The 17810-nt window shown below is 38.9% G+C and overlaps 1 protein-coding gene and 1 pseudogene across 4 annotated transcripts; one reads left to right on the forward strand and one right to left on the reverse strand.

Annotated features, from left to right (window-relative positions):
• Nucleotides 1–635: 635 nt before the first annotated feature.
• On the reverse strand, nt 636–8207 carry LOC133862022 (uncharacterized). 4 transcript variants are annotated; one of them, XM_062297859.1, is made up of 7 exons: nt 7773–8207; nt 6683–7011; nt 6123–6308; nt 5886–5987; nt 5729–5800; nt 5455–5571; nt 636–2050 (listed from the first exon to the last, which is right to left on the reverse strand). In XM_062297859.1, exons 1-7 carry the CDS (start codon nt 8011–8013, stop codon nt 842–844), a joined length of 2256 nt encoding a protein of 751 aa, XP_062153843.1. In that variant the 5' UTR covers nt 8014–8207; the 3' UTR covers nt 636–841. The 4 variants fall into 4 exon arrangements, with proteins under 4 accessions (XP_062153843.1, XP_062153841.1, XP_062153842.1 ...); XM_062297857.1 differs by having other exon boundaries at nt 636–2092; XM_062297858.1 differs by having other exon boundaries at nt 5726–5800.
• Nucleotides 8208–15739: 7532 nt separating this feature from the next.
• On the forward strand, nt 15740–16605 carry LOC133862026 (superoxide dismutase [Cu-Zn]-like; annotated as a pseudogene).
• The last annotated feature ends 1205 nt before the right edge of the window (nt 16606–17810 follow it).

Consider the following 17810-nt stretch of genomic DNA (forward strand, 5'->3'; position numbering starts at 1 on the left):
TATTTATTTAGAGGTATCAATTAAGGACTTCTTCACATGTATCAAACTGCGTCCCTTGTGGTATAGGTTCCACGTGATTATTATGAGAAAAATTGTAGAATTCCAAGAAAGTTGTGTTAGCTGTTATGAAATCTCCCCCTCAGAACTTGTTTTGAAAAAGGTTCAATAATTCCAGTTCTAACAGGTTCCTTAAATATGGTGGTATGTAACCTGAGAGAATATTATTTAAAAATTAAGCGGTTAAAGGCCCTATAAATTTTCAATAGATTTCAGTATCTCCCGAAAGAAATCCGTCAATGGCTGTGAATGATTCTCTGACCTTCTCGCAGAACATATTCACACTTAAATTCGTCATTGTCATAAGAGTAACCATGACCAGAGCTCTAATGGCAGCTTTGCCAATTGCCTTAAAACTATTGTTGAGGAGAGAAATATATCATTGAATTGTTTTCTAATAAAGTCAAGGACCTCTAGCATCGTACACACTTGGGCCAATGATCTTGGAACCACCCTTGGAATTTGTTTTGACCTAGATTTAATTGCAATAATTGGTTTCCTTAAATTCCTTGTCTAAGAATGTGGAATGCTCTCCCCCGAAATTTGTTCTTTTTGTATATCAAGAACAACTAGAGACACTTGGGAAAGCCAAGTCGCGAGCTTTTCATAATTCAACCATAAACATTACGACTAAATTCTAGGAAAAAGCAAAGTCGGAAGTTCCATCATCAAGTCAGAGAGACCTAAATAAACTAGCAAATACTTCGGTACCTAATACAATGATTGCCATCCAAACTCACAATGATTGCCATCCAAACTCAATGCAGCACTGCATTTAAGATTTTCAACGAGGTGCTCCATACATTTGGGTTGTGTCATACTGAGGATAACCAGGCTGAGGCGACAAAGTTTTCCCATACGCAGCCGGAGCAGTTGCCGGCACGCCTCCATAGCCACCTGGTTGTGGGATAGACTGATCATAACTTGGTTGTGTTGGTGCTGGTTGAGCATACCCCGGCTGCCCACTTGGTGGTGCACTATAGGCTGCTGCAGGACCACCACTGTAAGCAGGATCTTGAGACCCTTGGTAATAAGCTGCATTGTTAGCCGCTGACTGCTCGGCGTAACCTTGCTGCGATGCATAAGGCCCGTAACCCCCAGCAGGACCCACTTGTGCATAGCCTGGTACCTGCTGTGCACCGGGCTGATTGTAACCTGGCTGAGCTCCTTGCTGTGGATAAGCGGGGCCAGATGCAGGTGGTGGCTGACTATACCCGTCAGCAGCTGGGGCGGAACCATATGGAGCATATGTTTGCTGCATCTGAGCACCAGACGGGTACTGGTAAGGCTGTTGAGGTGGTGCATTCGGGCCGTATGATTGGGCAGGTGTAGAACCTTGATAAGGCATGTCCCCTGGTTGAGTAGCCCTGGGATGGCCATAAGATTGAGGCGGTCCCTGTGAAGGCATGCCATATGATTGTGGCTTGCCATACTGCTGTTGTGCAGCATAGCCTGGTTGAGTGCCTACTTGTGCGTAAACCGGCTGAGAACTTGCATGTCCTCCATAGGGATGCTGTGTTGGACCATGACTTTCATATTTTGGTTCATCATATCCATGCCCATAGCTCTGCTGAGGTGCTGCCTGAGAAAAGGCAGTCGAATGTCCATAATCTGAACCCTGTGGCTGTCCATAATTGTAATTCACCTGTGATTGGACTGAACCCATAGCAGCGGCAGGGGAAGGGCCAGGAGCATGTGAAGGAACAGGAGTAGAAAGTTGGGCAGACACTGGATTATCAGAATAATGGCCTCCTTGGCCACCATAGTAATCATACCCACCAGTATGTTGGGGGGGACCATGCATGCTAGGAGGCCTCTGCTCCCAACCAGCACCATAGCCGCTTCTTGGAGCAATTTGTTGAGGATAACTCCCATATGCTGGAGGTGGATAATGTGAATTATGAGACGGATATGATCCCCGATGCTGATAATCATATGGTGTAGGACGAGGACCCCACTGAGGTGGACCAGTAGATCCACGGGGCCGATAAGCCTGCTGGTTAAAACCACCAGAGAAAGATGAAGGCCTCACAGGCTATTCCAAACAAAAGCATAAAGAAAAAAGTTAGTAAGAACAGAATCAGTTCTGTTCACAATTAAATTAAGAACAGTAATAAGGTAAAGCGGAATGAAAGTTGCTACTTGAGCTTGGTAACCACATCTCTTATGCAAAACTTTGGATATAATGAGAAAGGATATATGGAACACATGATACTTAGACAAAATCAGATGAGATAAATACGAGCCGACATCACAACAAAGTAAAAAGATAGTTATGCTACGAGTTGTAATGCCTACTTAAACTGCAGTTACTACAGCAACGTTATAAAAGTAGGTACCATAACAAGCAGGAGATGCTTGTAGGAGATGTAAATCCAAATATAAATAAATGGAACATAAGAGATACAATATGCCATCAACAAGATACAACATACGAGAGACTGTATCAGAGAAGATTTTCCTAGGCCATCTAAACCATGCCATGCATAAAGAACATACAACATACTTCAAATCTTTCTAAGAAAAATAACAGAAACTAATTTGTTGTCAAAACTATCATTTCCCAACCATGAAGGGGGCAAAACAAAAAGAAGTTAACCTCCCTACCCGAATATATTTCTCAACTTACATCTATCCCAGCTAATCCTGGACATGTATAAACAATGTCATGCATAAAGAGCATACAACATACTTCAAATCTTTCTTAAAAATACAAGAAACTAATTTGTTGCCACAACTATCATTTCCCAACTTCCATCTATCCCCAATTAAACCTGACCATACCATCCATCAATCACACCAATCAGTCCATCAACATTTTTACTCATCAGTGAAACATTCATTTTACAAGGCCAGTTCATTTCTATGAATACGAGACCCTTTATGCTTTGCGGATACAGTAGCTGGTCTGGTTCCTTGTCTATATAGCAATGCCATGCTCCATTTCTTCAAAACATTCAACAATGTATACATCAATAGCCATACCCACTTGGTCCTGAAAAGGGACCATCATGCTTCTAAATAAGTATCCAGCAACAATGACCAAAAACAAACTTCCATTCCTCGAATGTTTCATTTTCTTCTTCATTTCATCTCCTTATTCATTCAATTCAATCGCCATTTTCAGTTTAAAGGAAATTAAATTGCTAGTAGTCCAACATATAGATGTACATGCTAAAACCAAAGTGTAAATACATTTACCTTAATCTGGAGAGTGACTGAGGACGATACCATGGCCATGGTTTATTGGATTTGAACGTCCATAGAAGTTTATAAGAAGAAAAGAAAAAAAAAGAGTGGTTTTTACGGGAAAAAAAAAACTATTATCAGGTATACCCATACATATGCAAGTGCATTGCCAATAAAAATGTCAACTTTTTAAAGTTTTAAGTGATCTGTGATGCTTTCAATTGTCAATTCAACAAAGTTGAAAAACAGAAGCAAATGCAATAGACTTTCTTATGCTAATGTAACTCTAGAAGTAGAATAAAGTGCATAAATATGTATTTACAGGAAATAAAGTCTGATTTCAACTACCAAAAAAAAAATTAGCACAATTCTAGAGAGCTATACATAATTTTTTTTTTTTTTTTTTAAAAAAAAAAGGAATTCATTAGAAAAACAAGCTAACGATATAAACTTATGAAACTGATAAAAAAATACCAAGCCATTTAGATGACAATTAGATGACATGGTCTCAAACTTATGCTAAATAGCAATCAAGATTATAATTTATTCAATTGAATGTTCAAGAAAGACACAGCATTAGAACTTAAAAGCATCTTTGAACTTCCAAATTTATCAACACAGATACATCACTGATTAGATGCAAGATCTTTCAGACATCTTCATAACAACTAAATAACAATTATAAGTCACATATAAATGCTAGATGTTTCAACATTTCATCAGCTCAGGTCATATAGGTTTATATAGCATGATATAGACTAAGTTACATAACAAAATGCAATATTTTTGCACAGATCTTTAGTCACCATGCTTTAGCTTTTACGCTGCACCTTAATACATATCAGATGACATCTACCATATTCTTCGTACATAGAATTTGACACAAGTTTTAAAATAATCTCCCACACATTTTAATCATTGTGACTTCACCAGACATGACACTTTCTTCCAACACATCTCATTCAAAGAACATTGGTGGCACTAATGAGCACTAAGGTTAATATATATAGTCTTACTACATTATTAGTTCTTTTAACTTTCAAGTCTCAAAGCAATCTTACCAACTATTAACATCCTGCAATCGCGAGACTTAATGGTTGATACCTCTCTTTCGTGGATGAGAATGAAGAGTGGTTGTTTATTGCTACACCAAGAAAGCAATGCTGACCCCATGGAAAAGGCAATAGCCAAATCTGCAATTTTTAAAGCCAACCAATTCGAAATCGGCACCTTCAAGATAAATAAATCATGGCAACCGACATCTTGGATTGAATATATGATCTTCCTAACAGCATTCAAGTGGCCTTGGCATGGATCATTCATCAATATCGCAAATCTCTTATGAATGCTATTTAAGTGATCAGTCTCTCACTCCCATTGCAACATTATCAAATAACTCTCGCCTAGATAAATGAAAAACTGTCACAGACATGCGAATTTTCAGTTGTTTGGGCAGATAACCATGACATGACCACAGTATAGATTGCTTTGCCAGATGTGAATAAACAGAAATGCTGCTCAACCAGTCCAGTGAAAAGAACGGTTCCGCACTAACTTAAGCAAGACATGAACAAGCAACATGGGACCATCGATAGTAATCCTACTCTATAAAAACACAGGAATAGGCAAGTTGGTAAAAATACCACCAAAAATATCAGCATCACCATATTCTTTAATTTTTCCCATCTTCAACTGCTGAAACATGATTATACAAAATAAACAGAAACATCCACAGAACTTGAATTAGATGCATACAATACTTCTCACAAAGTCGATTTCCATCTAAGTCTAACATCTGTGGCTCAAATCTGAAGTATTGCACATGTACAGCAATGCAGATTTTACATTTGGCAGCCTTCCACATAAAAATTCAAGGAATTATCCTAGCTACTCCACTAGACAGCCTTGCAGGTAGTCTTACAATATAAAGATAACAATACTAATCACTGGACATTTACACACACACCCCTCCCTCAATGCATGCAAAGTCATCAACCTTATCAATAACATTTTCTTTTAAAAAAAAAAATCCAGTTATCTATTACATAAGAACAGGCCGGGAGCATTTGGTAAAAGATTCTAACAATAAATAACACAGATAATTGTTGAGAAGGGACTAATATGACAATCAAAGTGGAAATAAATATACAATCATAATTTAGCTGCATTTTTCATTCTAGAAAAAAAAAACTCATGTCGAAAACAAACCTGATTCATAACTTCCTTGATCAATTCCTTAGCCATCTCAATTTGTTTCTTGTCACCAGTCACTCGTACAGTCCTTTCTTTAGATTCATCTCCTTCTGGAAGATGTTGAGGTATCAACTGAAAGAAGGAGAAAAGAAAAGAGAGGGGGAGCGGGGATATCAGCACAGACAATGCAAAAACTATAACAAAATAAAGAAAGAAAAAGTCACCACCCTCATTTAGTCTAAATCAAATTTTACATACATCAAAAGGCACGGTATACGGTATCAACTACCTGTATGCGTGCTCCTGTTCTGGTCTGCAGACCTTTAATGGTCTCCCCACCTTTGCCTATTATTAAACCAACCTGGACCAAAAAGCTTATAGCTTTAGTAAATCCTGGTTCTAATTAATTAATTCAGATTGGTCATCACAAGACAAAAAATAATAACCTTCTCATTTGGAACTTGTATCTGGATTTGTTCAGAAGCTGCAGCAGCCTGTGCAGTAGTGAGACCCCTGGCTATAAGGGAAGGGGAACCCCCTGCATCAGCCTTCAGAAAAGTACATCAAAACCAAACAATCAGTTTCATATCTCTCAAAAAGAAACATCAACCAGATATAAATCCACATTGTGGGGGAGAGCAGTAGCAGTGGGAAAGTAAAGCTAAGTTAAGACAGTATGAAACCTCAGCAATGACAGCGCTTATAAGTTTCTCAGCCTGAGTTATATTATCCAAGTTTCCTATTATTTCCACAAGCCTCGTTGCAGAGTATGGATCTGCATCAGCATCCCTTGTGATTTGAATTTTCGCCCCTGAATTGTACTGCAAGTAACGAATAGTATCCCCAGCCTTACCAATAAGAACTCCAACCTGCATCAGCATTTAGAAAATATCTCTCTCAGAGACCTATTCAATTTTTTTTTAAGTAGAGACCTATTCAACTTTTTAAAATGTGTACATAAAGATATCACCTATTTTTGACAACAACAACAAAAAAAAAAGGGCTCCCAGAAATGGTTAATTAAGATTCAGAAAACATAAGATCCATCAACACATAACTTCAGATTTGGCAACACACTGTAAGATATAATTGATTTAATCATCTTCAAATAATGTCGGTGAATGCAGCTCTCTGTACCCTTACCCGCACAAATTCACCCATTCCTATCTCGTCTTCAGGTATTAAGCCACAAACCGTGCTATCATTTATAATCATTTAGAAGACAAGTGATTAGTCAACCCACCTTATTATTGGGCACGTCAATTTTGCGTGTCATAGTCTGAGAAACGTTTTCTTGCTGAGAAACCTCTATAGAGGGTTGCTGACTTTCCTCTTTTGGCGGTTCCTGATCATTTTCAGGCACAGAATCCTCAACAGATGGTTGTTGAGTGACACCTATCTCAGGATTTTCCACAGAGGGTCCTTCATCGCCATCTGTCCCTGTTGGTGGAACTTCCTCAGCTGAAGGTTGAGCATCCTCTGACTGTAAACTCTCCACCGTAGGTTGCTCATTGTTCTCCCCAACAGGTCCATCTTCATTCTCTTCCTTCTCTTGGTACCCATTCTCATTAGCTGTAACACCAAAATTATAGTGTAAGTATCCAAAACAGATGACTACTTGAAAACATGAAGCCAGGTGTATACAGAGGAAGTATATTGTATTACAACACAGCTGCTGCACATACACACATTACAAGGATTTCAATCCAGGTGTGCACAACCAGGCTAAATTGTACAACATACAGCGCAACACCTTATCGAAATGTGGTCTATCCAACATTCACGATGACAAAAACAAGGCTTTATACAAATGTTTAATCTCTTCCCCTGAAATGTCCGGAGAAACATGACTCTAGGTACTTGATACCAGGGATGTCATCGAACCAGATAAGCTGACAAAATACCGTGACATAGAAATTATACCCTCAACTTTCATCAGAAGTCATCCAAAGACAGACACAAAAAAAAAAAGTGTTTTTTTTTCCCTAAAAATTATATTTTCTTTTTTTCGCAAAAAACAATTTAAACAGTGACCATGAAAATTCTCCGAAACAAACTACAGAGCCTGTTTGTTTCGTCAAAAAAGTAATTTTAGGAGGAAAAAAATCTCCCTTAATCTCACTTTCATCCAAATGTGTCTTCAGGCATGAATTTTTCCATTTTTATTTTTCTTTCATCGAATTAGTGTCCATTATTCAAGGTTAAAATACCTCATAAATAAAAGACAAAAAAAAAAAAAAAAACCTAAAATTATTATAAACACCCCCACATACACATTACACAGACAAATACATATATAAGCAAAGAAGTAAACCCTAATTAGATATAAAAACCTGAGTCGTCGGGCTTGTCATCGAGGCGGGCCCGCTTCACCTCGGGCCCACCGGAAGGAACTGCCTCGTCAGCATCCTCGACGGGTGCATCGTCATCGGGGTCGGCATTTAGATCGGCTAGCTGGTCCGTGCTCGGCTTATCGGGCTCTGGGGCTTCGGGCTCCAAATCCTCAAGCTTGCGCTTGTTATCCGACGGCGCAGCGGGAATCACCTCAGCCACTACAATCTCTTCCTCCGCCATAGAGTTCACGGAAGTTCCAAACTACCACCAGATCGAGAGCGAGGGTTTTGTGCTCGTGTCAGTGAGATATAGAGAGAGAAAGATGGAATGTGATGAGAAAGGGTGGAGAGGTTTAAGGCTTTTTATATAGAGTGAGTTTGGGGGCCGAGATATTTTTGTGAGACTTCAATTTGGGTCTTTATGTTAGTGCTAGGGTTATCGGTGACGGGTTAGTTAGTATATATGGTCACCCTGAGGATGTTGTTGCCGTTTGGGTACCACGTGATTTGGATTATACTGTAAGATAAATATAATTACGTATGTCGCTTATAATTTGATTTATTTAATTAATTTAGTTTTATTTTTTAATTTTAATTTGTTATTTTTATGTTGGATTCATGCCATGTTTATTGGTCACATGTATTATCAATATTAAATGTCGTATGTCAGGTTTAGGTCAGGTTCAAGTCATGTTAAGGCGTAAGTATAAAACTATATATATCAATCTTAACTATATTCATTTAATTAAATAAGTTAAACTCTTAAACCATAACATACTAATTTCGTATTAAATTTAATATTTAATATTTTAAGTTATGTAAAAAATTGTGACCATAATTATGAATGCAACCTTGACTTTTAGAGGACCTATTTTGAGGCCTCCTACAACTAGATAATTCTTGGGCCAGCTGCAGAAAGGTCCAACTTTTAGGCCCCGTTTGGCATCCCCCTTCTCTTCTTTTCATTTATTCCAAAAAAATATCAACTTCAAAACATTCTTAACTTTTTTTACTTTTACACATTAACAATTTTTTATTACTATTTAAATTAAAAAAAAAATTAAACAAAATTAAAAAAAAAATTAAAAAAAAAAAAAAAACAAACCCACTACAATACAAATTTTTTCTACTTTTCTATATAAATTCTTTCTACTTTCTATCACATCATTCACTTTTTACAACTACTCAAAAAAAAAATTACCCTCATACTTGAGGGGTAGGGGTTACCAAACGGCGTCTAGTCATAATACATGGCCTATAGGGGTCCAATCATTCTTTAATCATAAAAAAAAAAAACTTGTTCTACTTAAAAGGTTTAGGATGCGTTTGAAATTGCGATTCCGTAGATAAAAAAATGCAATTTTAAACCAAAACACATAAAATAAATCGTTTAGAATTACGTTTTAAAAAAAATTGCAATTTAAAAAAATAGAAAACTACTTTTTTAAATTGCTGGCAATTAGTGTTTTTAACAAACAAACAAACAAAAAAATATCAAAATTTAAAGGTTAACCTGCAATTTTAAAAGCCAGACTTTGCCAAATGTTTAACTGCATTTTAAAAAATTACTTTTTCAAATCACACATTTTAAAATCGTACTTTTTGAAATCACAAACTCAAACAGACCCTTAAGTTATTTTGTATGAAAGATTAATTAAAACAAGAATTTTGACTATTTAAAAAAAAACATTTTATACTTTAACTATTTACTTTTTTAGTACACATCAACAGGCAACAAGTCCTTTAAATGAATGAGAAGGGAAGAGAATGTGTTAGGGATTTTTTGGGGTTTGGAAATGGAAATGGAAAAAGACTAAAAATACTGAATATTACTTAAGAGCTCTTCGAGAGGCTCAAAGCTCTCCAATGGATTACAGATAATTTCTCAAGTCCTCTCTATTCTTCTCCTTCACTGTTATTATATAGATTACTCAGTTAGAATCTTATAACCGATTACAACCCTATTCTCTCTCTCCTATGAACGACTTAACAGCAAAAGATACCAAACGATGATAGAAAAGTAAATAATCATAAAATAACAACTTATGGAATCCTTCTAGAATTCTTTACCATGGACACATGCGCCCTTCCACGTCACCCTTCTTCTATTCCTTGATCATAGTTTGTAGGTCAGCCATGGAAGGCTCGTAACAAGGGCACCCCCATCAAAGCACCTTGCCCACAAGGTGCGGGTATTGGGCCTGCAACTTTCATAAGAGCTCCCAAGAATCATCCTATGGAGACGCGCCCTTCCAACGAACGAGGACCTCAGTGGCTGCACGGCCATTGCGTTTGATCAAACGACAGTCAACAATCAGCTCGGGTTCGGGCCTGATTTCACCATGTGCGTCAACCGACGACAAGGATGAAAGTGGAGAAATAGACTGCCCCAACTTTTTCTTCAAACATGAGACATGAAAAACAGGGCGAAGGCGTGCTTCTAGAGGAATAGCAAACTTAAGCCACTAGTCCCACCCAGTTGATAATCTGGAAAGGACCGAAAAACCTTGGAGAAAGCTTTAAATTGCGGCCCAAAGCAAGGGTATTCTGGCGATACGGTTGCAACCGCAAGTAAACCCAATCGCCCACCTCAAACTGTTATTCCGAACGGCGCTTGTCAACTTGAAGCTTCATACGATTTTGAGCCAAATGAAGATGTTCCTTAAGCAAGGAAATGAGGGAGGTGCGATCCCGCAATAGGGAGTCAACAGCCTGGTTAGCTGACATGCCAGGAACGTATGACAGCAGGGTTGGCGGGAAATAGTCGTAAACGACTTCAAAATGTGCGAACACGGTGGCAGAGTGGTGGGAAGTATTATATCACCACTTAGCCAAAGGAAGCCAAATATTCAACTTTCTAGGTTTGGCCCCAGCGTAGCATATGAGATAAGTTTCAAGACACTTGTTGAGAGCCTCCGTTTGGCCATTCGATTAAGGACGGTAGGTTGAACTGAAGGCTAAGGGAATGCCTTGAAAATGAAAAAGTTCTTGCCAAAAGGAGCTCATGAAGGTTGGATCTCGATCAGACACGATCGTTGTGGGCATGCCGTGCAGTTTAAAGATGTTGGATAAGAACAGCTGAGCCACTATAGAGGCCGTATAAGGGTGAGCCAAGGGACAATGGAAGACCTTTAATAAAATCCATGGCTATATCCGGCCAGACCCAAGAGGGTGTGGGTAATGGTTGAAGCAACCCAGCCTGTAGCACAGACTCATGTTTATTTTCTTGGCAAACAGTGCACTCCCTCACAACTTTCTTAATATCATGGCGCATACATTTCTAAGAAAAATTAGTCTTAGAGCACTAGATAGTCTTATGATATCCCGAATGGCCAGTGGTGGGGTTGGAATGGATGAAGGTTAGTAATTGTTGCTGGAAAGGTGAATCATTTACAACCCACAAACGACCTTTACAGAGAATGAGGCCTTGCTGGAGAGAGTAGCCTTTTAGAACTGCATCCCCATGCTGCAACACGGTTAGCAACTCGGTGGTATGCTGATCAGACAAATAGGACTCCTTTAACTCTGAAATCCAGGTCGGAGTAGGGAAGGAAATGAGAGCAATGGAAAGCTCCTCCTTGGTGAGGCCATTTGACTGGCGGGATAATGCATCCACCAAAAAATTATCCTTGCCTTTCTTAAATTCGATGACAAAGTCATAGCCCAGCAACTTGGACAACCATCATTGCTGTGCAACTGTGCCCACCTATTGATCAAGGAGAAATTTGAGAGCCTTATGGTCTGTCCGCACAATGAAGAAATGGCCCAATAAATATAGGCGCCATTTCTGAACAACGGAAACAAAGGCGAATAACTCTTTTTTGTAAGTGGAGAGAAGAACAGCACGGCTCTTCAAGGCTTTACTGAGGAAGGCAATGGGCTGAGCCTCTTGCATCAAGACAGCACCCAAACCCGAGCCACTAGTATCGCATTCGATGACAAAGGGCCTTGTAAAATCGAGAAGACGAAGCACCGGGGGAGTGGTGATTGCTTGTTTAAGTGCAAGAAAGGTTGTAGCAGCCTCTGGTGTCCAACAAAATGCATGTTTCTTCAAGAGGGTTATGAGAGGAGTGGCAATCAACCCGTAATGCCGGATAAACTTCCAGTAATAGCCCGTGAGGCCCAAAAACCCACGCAAGGATTTAGGAGACTGAGGTTGGGGCCAATTGGTCATTGCCTCCAATTTAGATAGATCAGCTCGGACTCCTTGGGCTGAAATTAGATGGCCCAAGCACTCAATTTCAGCCACTGCAAAATGACACTTTGAAAGTTTTGCAAAAAGCTGGTGCTACACCAGAACCTTCAGCACCTGTCGTAGGTGGAGGATATGATCTTCCAAAGTTCTACTGTAAATGAGGATGTTGTTGAAAAAGACCAAAACGAAGCGACGAAGGAATGGCTGGAAAACGTCGTTCATTAGGGCCTGAAAAGTGGAGGGGGCATTGGTGACACCAAGCAGCATGACGAGGAATTCGTAGTGTCCCTCGAAAGTGTAGAAAGCCGTTTTGGGAATATCCAAAGTCTGCATTTGGATCTAGTGATAACCCGAACGAAGATCCAACTTCGAAAAAAATGGCAACCCCGTGGAGCTCATCTAACAACTCGTCAATGACGGGGATCAGAAATTTATCTTTGATGGTCTTATGATTAAGGGCACGGTAGTCTACATAGAGATGCTAGCTACCGTCCGCCTTACGTACCAACAACACAGGAGCCGAAAAGGGACTATGGCTCGGGTGAATCACCCCTGAGTGAAGCATCTCACGGATGAGCTTTGCAATTTATGTTTTCTAGAAATATGGATATTGATAAGAACGGACGTTGATGGGCTGTGAAGACTTGAGAAGTATATAATGGTCATGGGCCCAAGAAGGTGGTAAGCTCGTTGGGTCCGCAAAGATGTCTTGAAAAGTATGCAACAAAGCTTGGATAGGGGCCGAGTATGGCCCAGGATGGGCAGCTGGTGTAGCTGAAATGAGTTTCAACAGAAAGCCTTTCTTAGATGAGGGCAATGCTTTGAGAAAATGAATACCATCCTCCAACGAAAAACTAGCCGGAGATAAGCCAGTTATGAGTGTAGGTGTATCTCGAAGAGTAAACCACATTGTCATGAGGGAAAAATCCCAAAGGATTGGACCCAAGGTGCGGAGACACTCAACTTCGAGCACCACATCGTAACCGCTCAGGGAAATGAGGTAGAAATCGGTGTTGAAAGAAAGTCCTTGGATACGGAGAGTTACAGCATCGACCTTACCAAAACTGGTAAGAGAATCACCATTGGCAATCTTCACTTGTAACGAGGGGGTGGAGGTGACCCGGAAGGAAACCTTAGTCAGTACAGTGGGATCCAGGAAGTCATGGGTACTTCCTGAATCAATAAGGATGCTGAGATGGGTAGAAATAAGATAGCCTAGCAGCCGCATCAACTTAGACCCCGAGGAACCGGATATTGTATTCAAGGAAATCTCGAGTTCTTTGCATTCCACTACTTTGAATTTAGGAAAAGGATTCGCTGAATCAGTGGAATCAAAATAAACTTCATCAGTAGAATTGTCCGGAGAAAGCTCCATCCTTGAGAGGAGATAAAGCCGTGAAGATTTACATTTGTGGCTCGGCTGCCACTTATCATCACAATAATAGCATAGGCCTTTTTCACGGCGTTCCTTCATTTGCCGGGAAGAAATGCATTGAACAGGAAACCCAGGGTTGGATTTGGCAGGGGGTGTGACAAAGCTCAGAGATGGCAGAAGAGACTAACTAGAAGAGCAGAATGGGCCCCGGGAACTGTGGAGGTATTCTTCCTGCAACTTAGCCAGACCAAACGCAGCAACCAAGTTGGCTAGATGGAGCATGCGTACAGGCAGGCAGATATCATATTTCAAGCCACTGAGGAAACAACTGAGGTGATTTTTTTTTTCAGAAATACCACGTAATCGATTCGAGAGGGCCTCAAATTGGGCGATATACTTTGCCATCGAAGAAGACTGGCGCAAACGCATCAAGGCCTCCATTGGGTCATCATATACTAGACCAAATCAGGTCAACAAAGCCTTGACAAATGTGTCCCAAGTTGGAAATTGGCCGGACTCATCAGCATCCCGGAACCAAATGAGTGCTTCACCCTCAATGTGGAAGGAAGCCATGCGAACACGCTGGTATAATGGGGTTTGATAGTATTCAAAGAATTGGTTGGCTTTGTACATCCAACCAGCCGGGTTGTCACTCTCAAAACGTGGAAAATCCAGCCGCAAAGGGCCAGGGCTGTAGAAGCATGTCCTCACGGTGAGCATCCGGAAACTCATCACCATCACGGAGCTGTCGTTCATCACGGAGATGCCAACCATCGCAACGCTCGTCGCGGTCGCGGGCCCGATCATCACGGCCATCCTAGCCAGGGAAACGATGATCAAGACCCGGCACAAAGGGCAGGTGAAAAGGCGGTGGTTCAGCAAGGGGTAGGCGCTCAGGAGGTGGTCTGTTTTGGCTAGCAATGAGTGTGTTAAGCATCTCAGTAACATCATGTAACTGGTTGTAAAAGGTGGTGTTATGGGTCTGCTGTTGTTACTGGAAAGCAGTAGTATTAGCCTGGTGTTGGGTAAGAGCATCCTGGCATTCTTTTAGAGATTCAAATAGGATTGATAACCGAGTACCATCGGCGATGGCGAAAACAAGTGAAAGCAGGGGAAAGAATGGAAGCGAGGGTAAGGAGCGAAGGCTCTGATACCAAATGTAAGGGTTTTTTGGGGTTTGGAAATAGAAATAGGAAAATACTAAAAATACTGAATATTACTTAAGAGCTCTTCGAGAGGCTCAGAGCTCTCCAATGGATTACAGATAATTTCTCAAGTCCCCTCTATTCGTCTCCTTCACTGTTATTATATATACTACTCGGTTGGAATCTTATAACCGATTACAACCCTATTCTCTCTCTCTCTCTCTCTCCTATGAACGTCTTAACAGCAAAAAATACCAAACGAGGATAGAAAAGTAAATAACCATAAAATAACAACTTATGGAATCCTTCTAGAATTCTCTACCATGGACACCTACGCCCTTCCATGTCACCCTTCTTCTATTCCCTGATCATAGTCTGTAGGTCAGGCATGGAAGGTCCATAACAGAATGCTACAACGCTTATCACTCCGATTTCTCTTTTCCAAAACTATGTTCTTGAAGAATTTGGTCTGTGTCTTCATGCTCCGTTTGATTATGCCGAGAAATGAACAAGTAGTTTTTTTTTTTATTATTATTATTTTAATTCGAGTTGATAGAGTTGGGTAAAACCTGTGAATTTTGGTTTCCGTATTTTCTTTATTTTAAAGTCTTTGTGTTAGTTCAAGATTTATCATTTACCAATTTCGCAAACAAAATTTCATTTTTTTTTTTTATTCTTTAGATTTATTCTTAGTTGAGTGGATTCGTAATATAATGTGGGACTTGGAAAAATGTCAAGGGTGGCTTTTTAAAAAAAAAATAATAATAATAATAAATCTTTTCTTTGGACTGGTGCAATGCATAAAAGTTTTTTGGACAGTGACAATGAATTCACCCATCAAACAAGTGTTCTTGTGATTATATTGGAAATAATGGAAATCCCAAAAAATAATCTTTGCACCTTCATTTTGTTCTGATATAAAATGACCAATTTTTCTTTTCCAATAAAAGGTTTTCTACAAAGGAGAAATCAAAAATTAAGAGTTAGATTATCGCTTTCTCTCCTTTACTGCAACTTCATTGTGAAATGTTGGAAAAGCATATTCTTTTTGGCTATGTAAACATAACTGAAAAGGACTTAATATTTCAACTACCATAATTGAAACGTAGTTTGACCCATTCTACAATTTTTTTTATCTCATTCTAGATTGATCCGTTTATTAGTTACATTTCTCTTTCCATATTTTGTCTGTCCTTTTTCCTTTTTAAGGTTATCTTATATATGGTTCTAATAAGCCATTCCATTTAGATCACATAGAACGATGGTGAAGGTCGTGGTTGTTCTTGGCAATAGTGAGGGTGTCAGTGGGACTATCCACTTTGGCCAAGAAGCTGATGGTAACTTGAAAAATCCTTTATGATTATTCAGGAAATGTCAATTGCTATTTTTCCTATTTAAAATAATTACTTTTGCTTCAAAATATTCAGGCACAACTACAGTAACTGGAAATATTTATGGCGGTAAGCCTGGGCTCTATGAGTTCCATGTCCATGCGCTTGGGGACACAAAAAATGGTTGCTTGACAACTGGTACAGTCCAAAGATCGTAATGTTTGTTTCTTTATTTCTACAGTATTCAGAGCAGAGTAAAACCCATTTTGTTCCAATTAAATTCCCTTTTGTCTTTACTTTTTTGATCTATCTGCTTGCAGGACCACATTTCAATCTTGCTGGAAAAGAGCATGGTGCTCTTGAGGATGAGAATCGTCATGCCGGTGATATGGGAAATGTCACTGTTGGTGATGATGGTATGTGTTGTATATTTACCTCAACAGCTTTAAAGTTGTTATTTGATGACTTTGCAATCATTATATTTTATTATTATTTTTTTGAAATTTTTTTTTTCTGCCGTTTTTTCAACTAATAAGAACGCTTGAGATAGGAATATATTTTTATATGAAGCATTAACACTCAGTATACTCTTCTGATACAGGCACTGCTAGTTTCACAATAATTGACAAGCAGGTTTGCCTCATTTTTTATTTAATTTTAACCTATGTTTTATTTCTTTAGTTCCTTTTACTCATATGTTCCTATATTTGCAGATTCTACTTTCTAGACCACATTCCATTATTGGAAGGGTTGTTGTTGTCCGCGGGATCCAGATGACCTTGGCTAGGGTAATTTTACTCACTTTTGAGACTCTCATTTTAAGTGTTTTTGTTATAGCTTTGGCTTCTTGATAACCATTGATGGTTAGAGCCAACTATCAGTGGCTGGGAATACTCAAAATCAGAGTTCTTATGTGATTTAATCAATTATATTTTCCATGAGTAAACAAGAAGTAGAAGTAGCTGCTTTTGCCATTGTTCTGGGTTTTTAGTGCTACTTCAAGCTATAGCTCTTGATATTTTGCATAAATATTAAAACCTGAGATTTCGATATCCTCCAGCAAGTGTATTAAAAGTTGAAATTATACTCACTCAAAGGTCTCTCTCTCTCTCTCTCTCTCTCTCTCTCTCACACACACACACACACACACACAAACACCAACACAATGTTTAGCATATATAGCAATTTCTGGATCACTTCTTAATGATTCTGTTTGAATTTTTTCGTTGCTTTAGATGGAGCTGGAGCACTACCCAAATGGACCCGACAATTGCTCTCGCATGCTCTACCCTAGGATTTGTATTGTGTAAGTACAATTTCCCTTGTTATTGGTTGAATATAACTTCATTCATAACAAAAAATTTTAAAAAAAAAAATTTTTAAAAAAAAGAGAAAAAAAAGAATCGGAAGTATTAACTTAAAAAAAAAAAAAAAAAACAAGGTTTATGAACTCATTATTGATTGTTTTTTGGTTTTGTGCCAAAGGAATTGTCGAATTTCATATCTTTCGTTATCTGTAAGTTTTTATGGTTTGAGTCAAAGCTCTTTGTGCGTTTCTGTAGTCTTCATATAAGCGCGCGTGTGGTATATATATCAGTCCTAAAATAGCATGCGAATTTCGATGCTCATTCAGAATATGTTGTAGTTTCTTATGCTCAATGTTTTTGATAATTTGCTTTCCTCAACCTTATTTTAGAGGGCTAAGTAAACAAACATGAGGCTGATTTGTTCGATTGCCACAAAAACCTTGCAAAAGCCAATTGAAGAACCCGGAAGGGATACTCGAATAGAAGTCTTTTTGAAGGACTATAAGATGACTGATTACTATTTTGATATGGTACAGATATACTTAAAACAAAACAATATATATGGGTTAGGACTTCACAGAGTATTCTATAGCATATCCTTTTGTGTTTGCAAACTTATAGAATTATGATTTGAGGTGGATTTCAAATTTTATTTGGACGAAGAGAAAACAATCGTTAGTTCAAA

Source organism: Alnus glutinosa, chromosome 2 (genome assembly GCF_958979055.1).
Source record: "Alnus glutinosa chromosome 2, dhAlnGlut1.1, whole genome shotgun sequence".
Taxonomy (NCBI): Eukaryota; Viridiplantae; Streptophyta; class Magnoliopsida; order Fagales; family Betulaceae; genus Alnus; species Alnus glutinosa.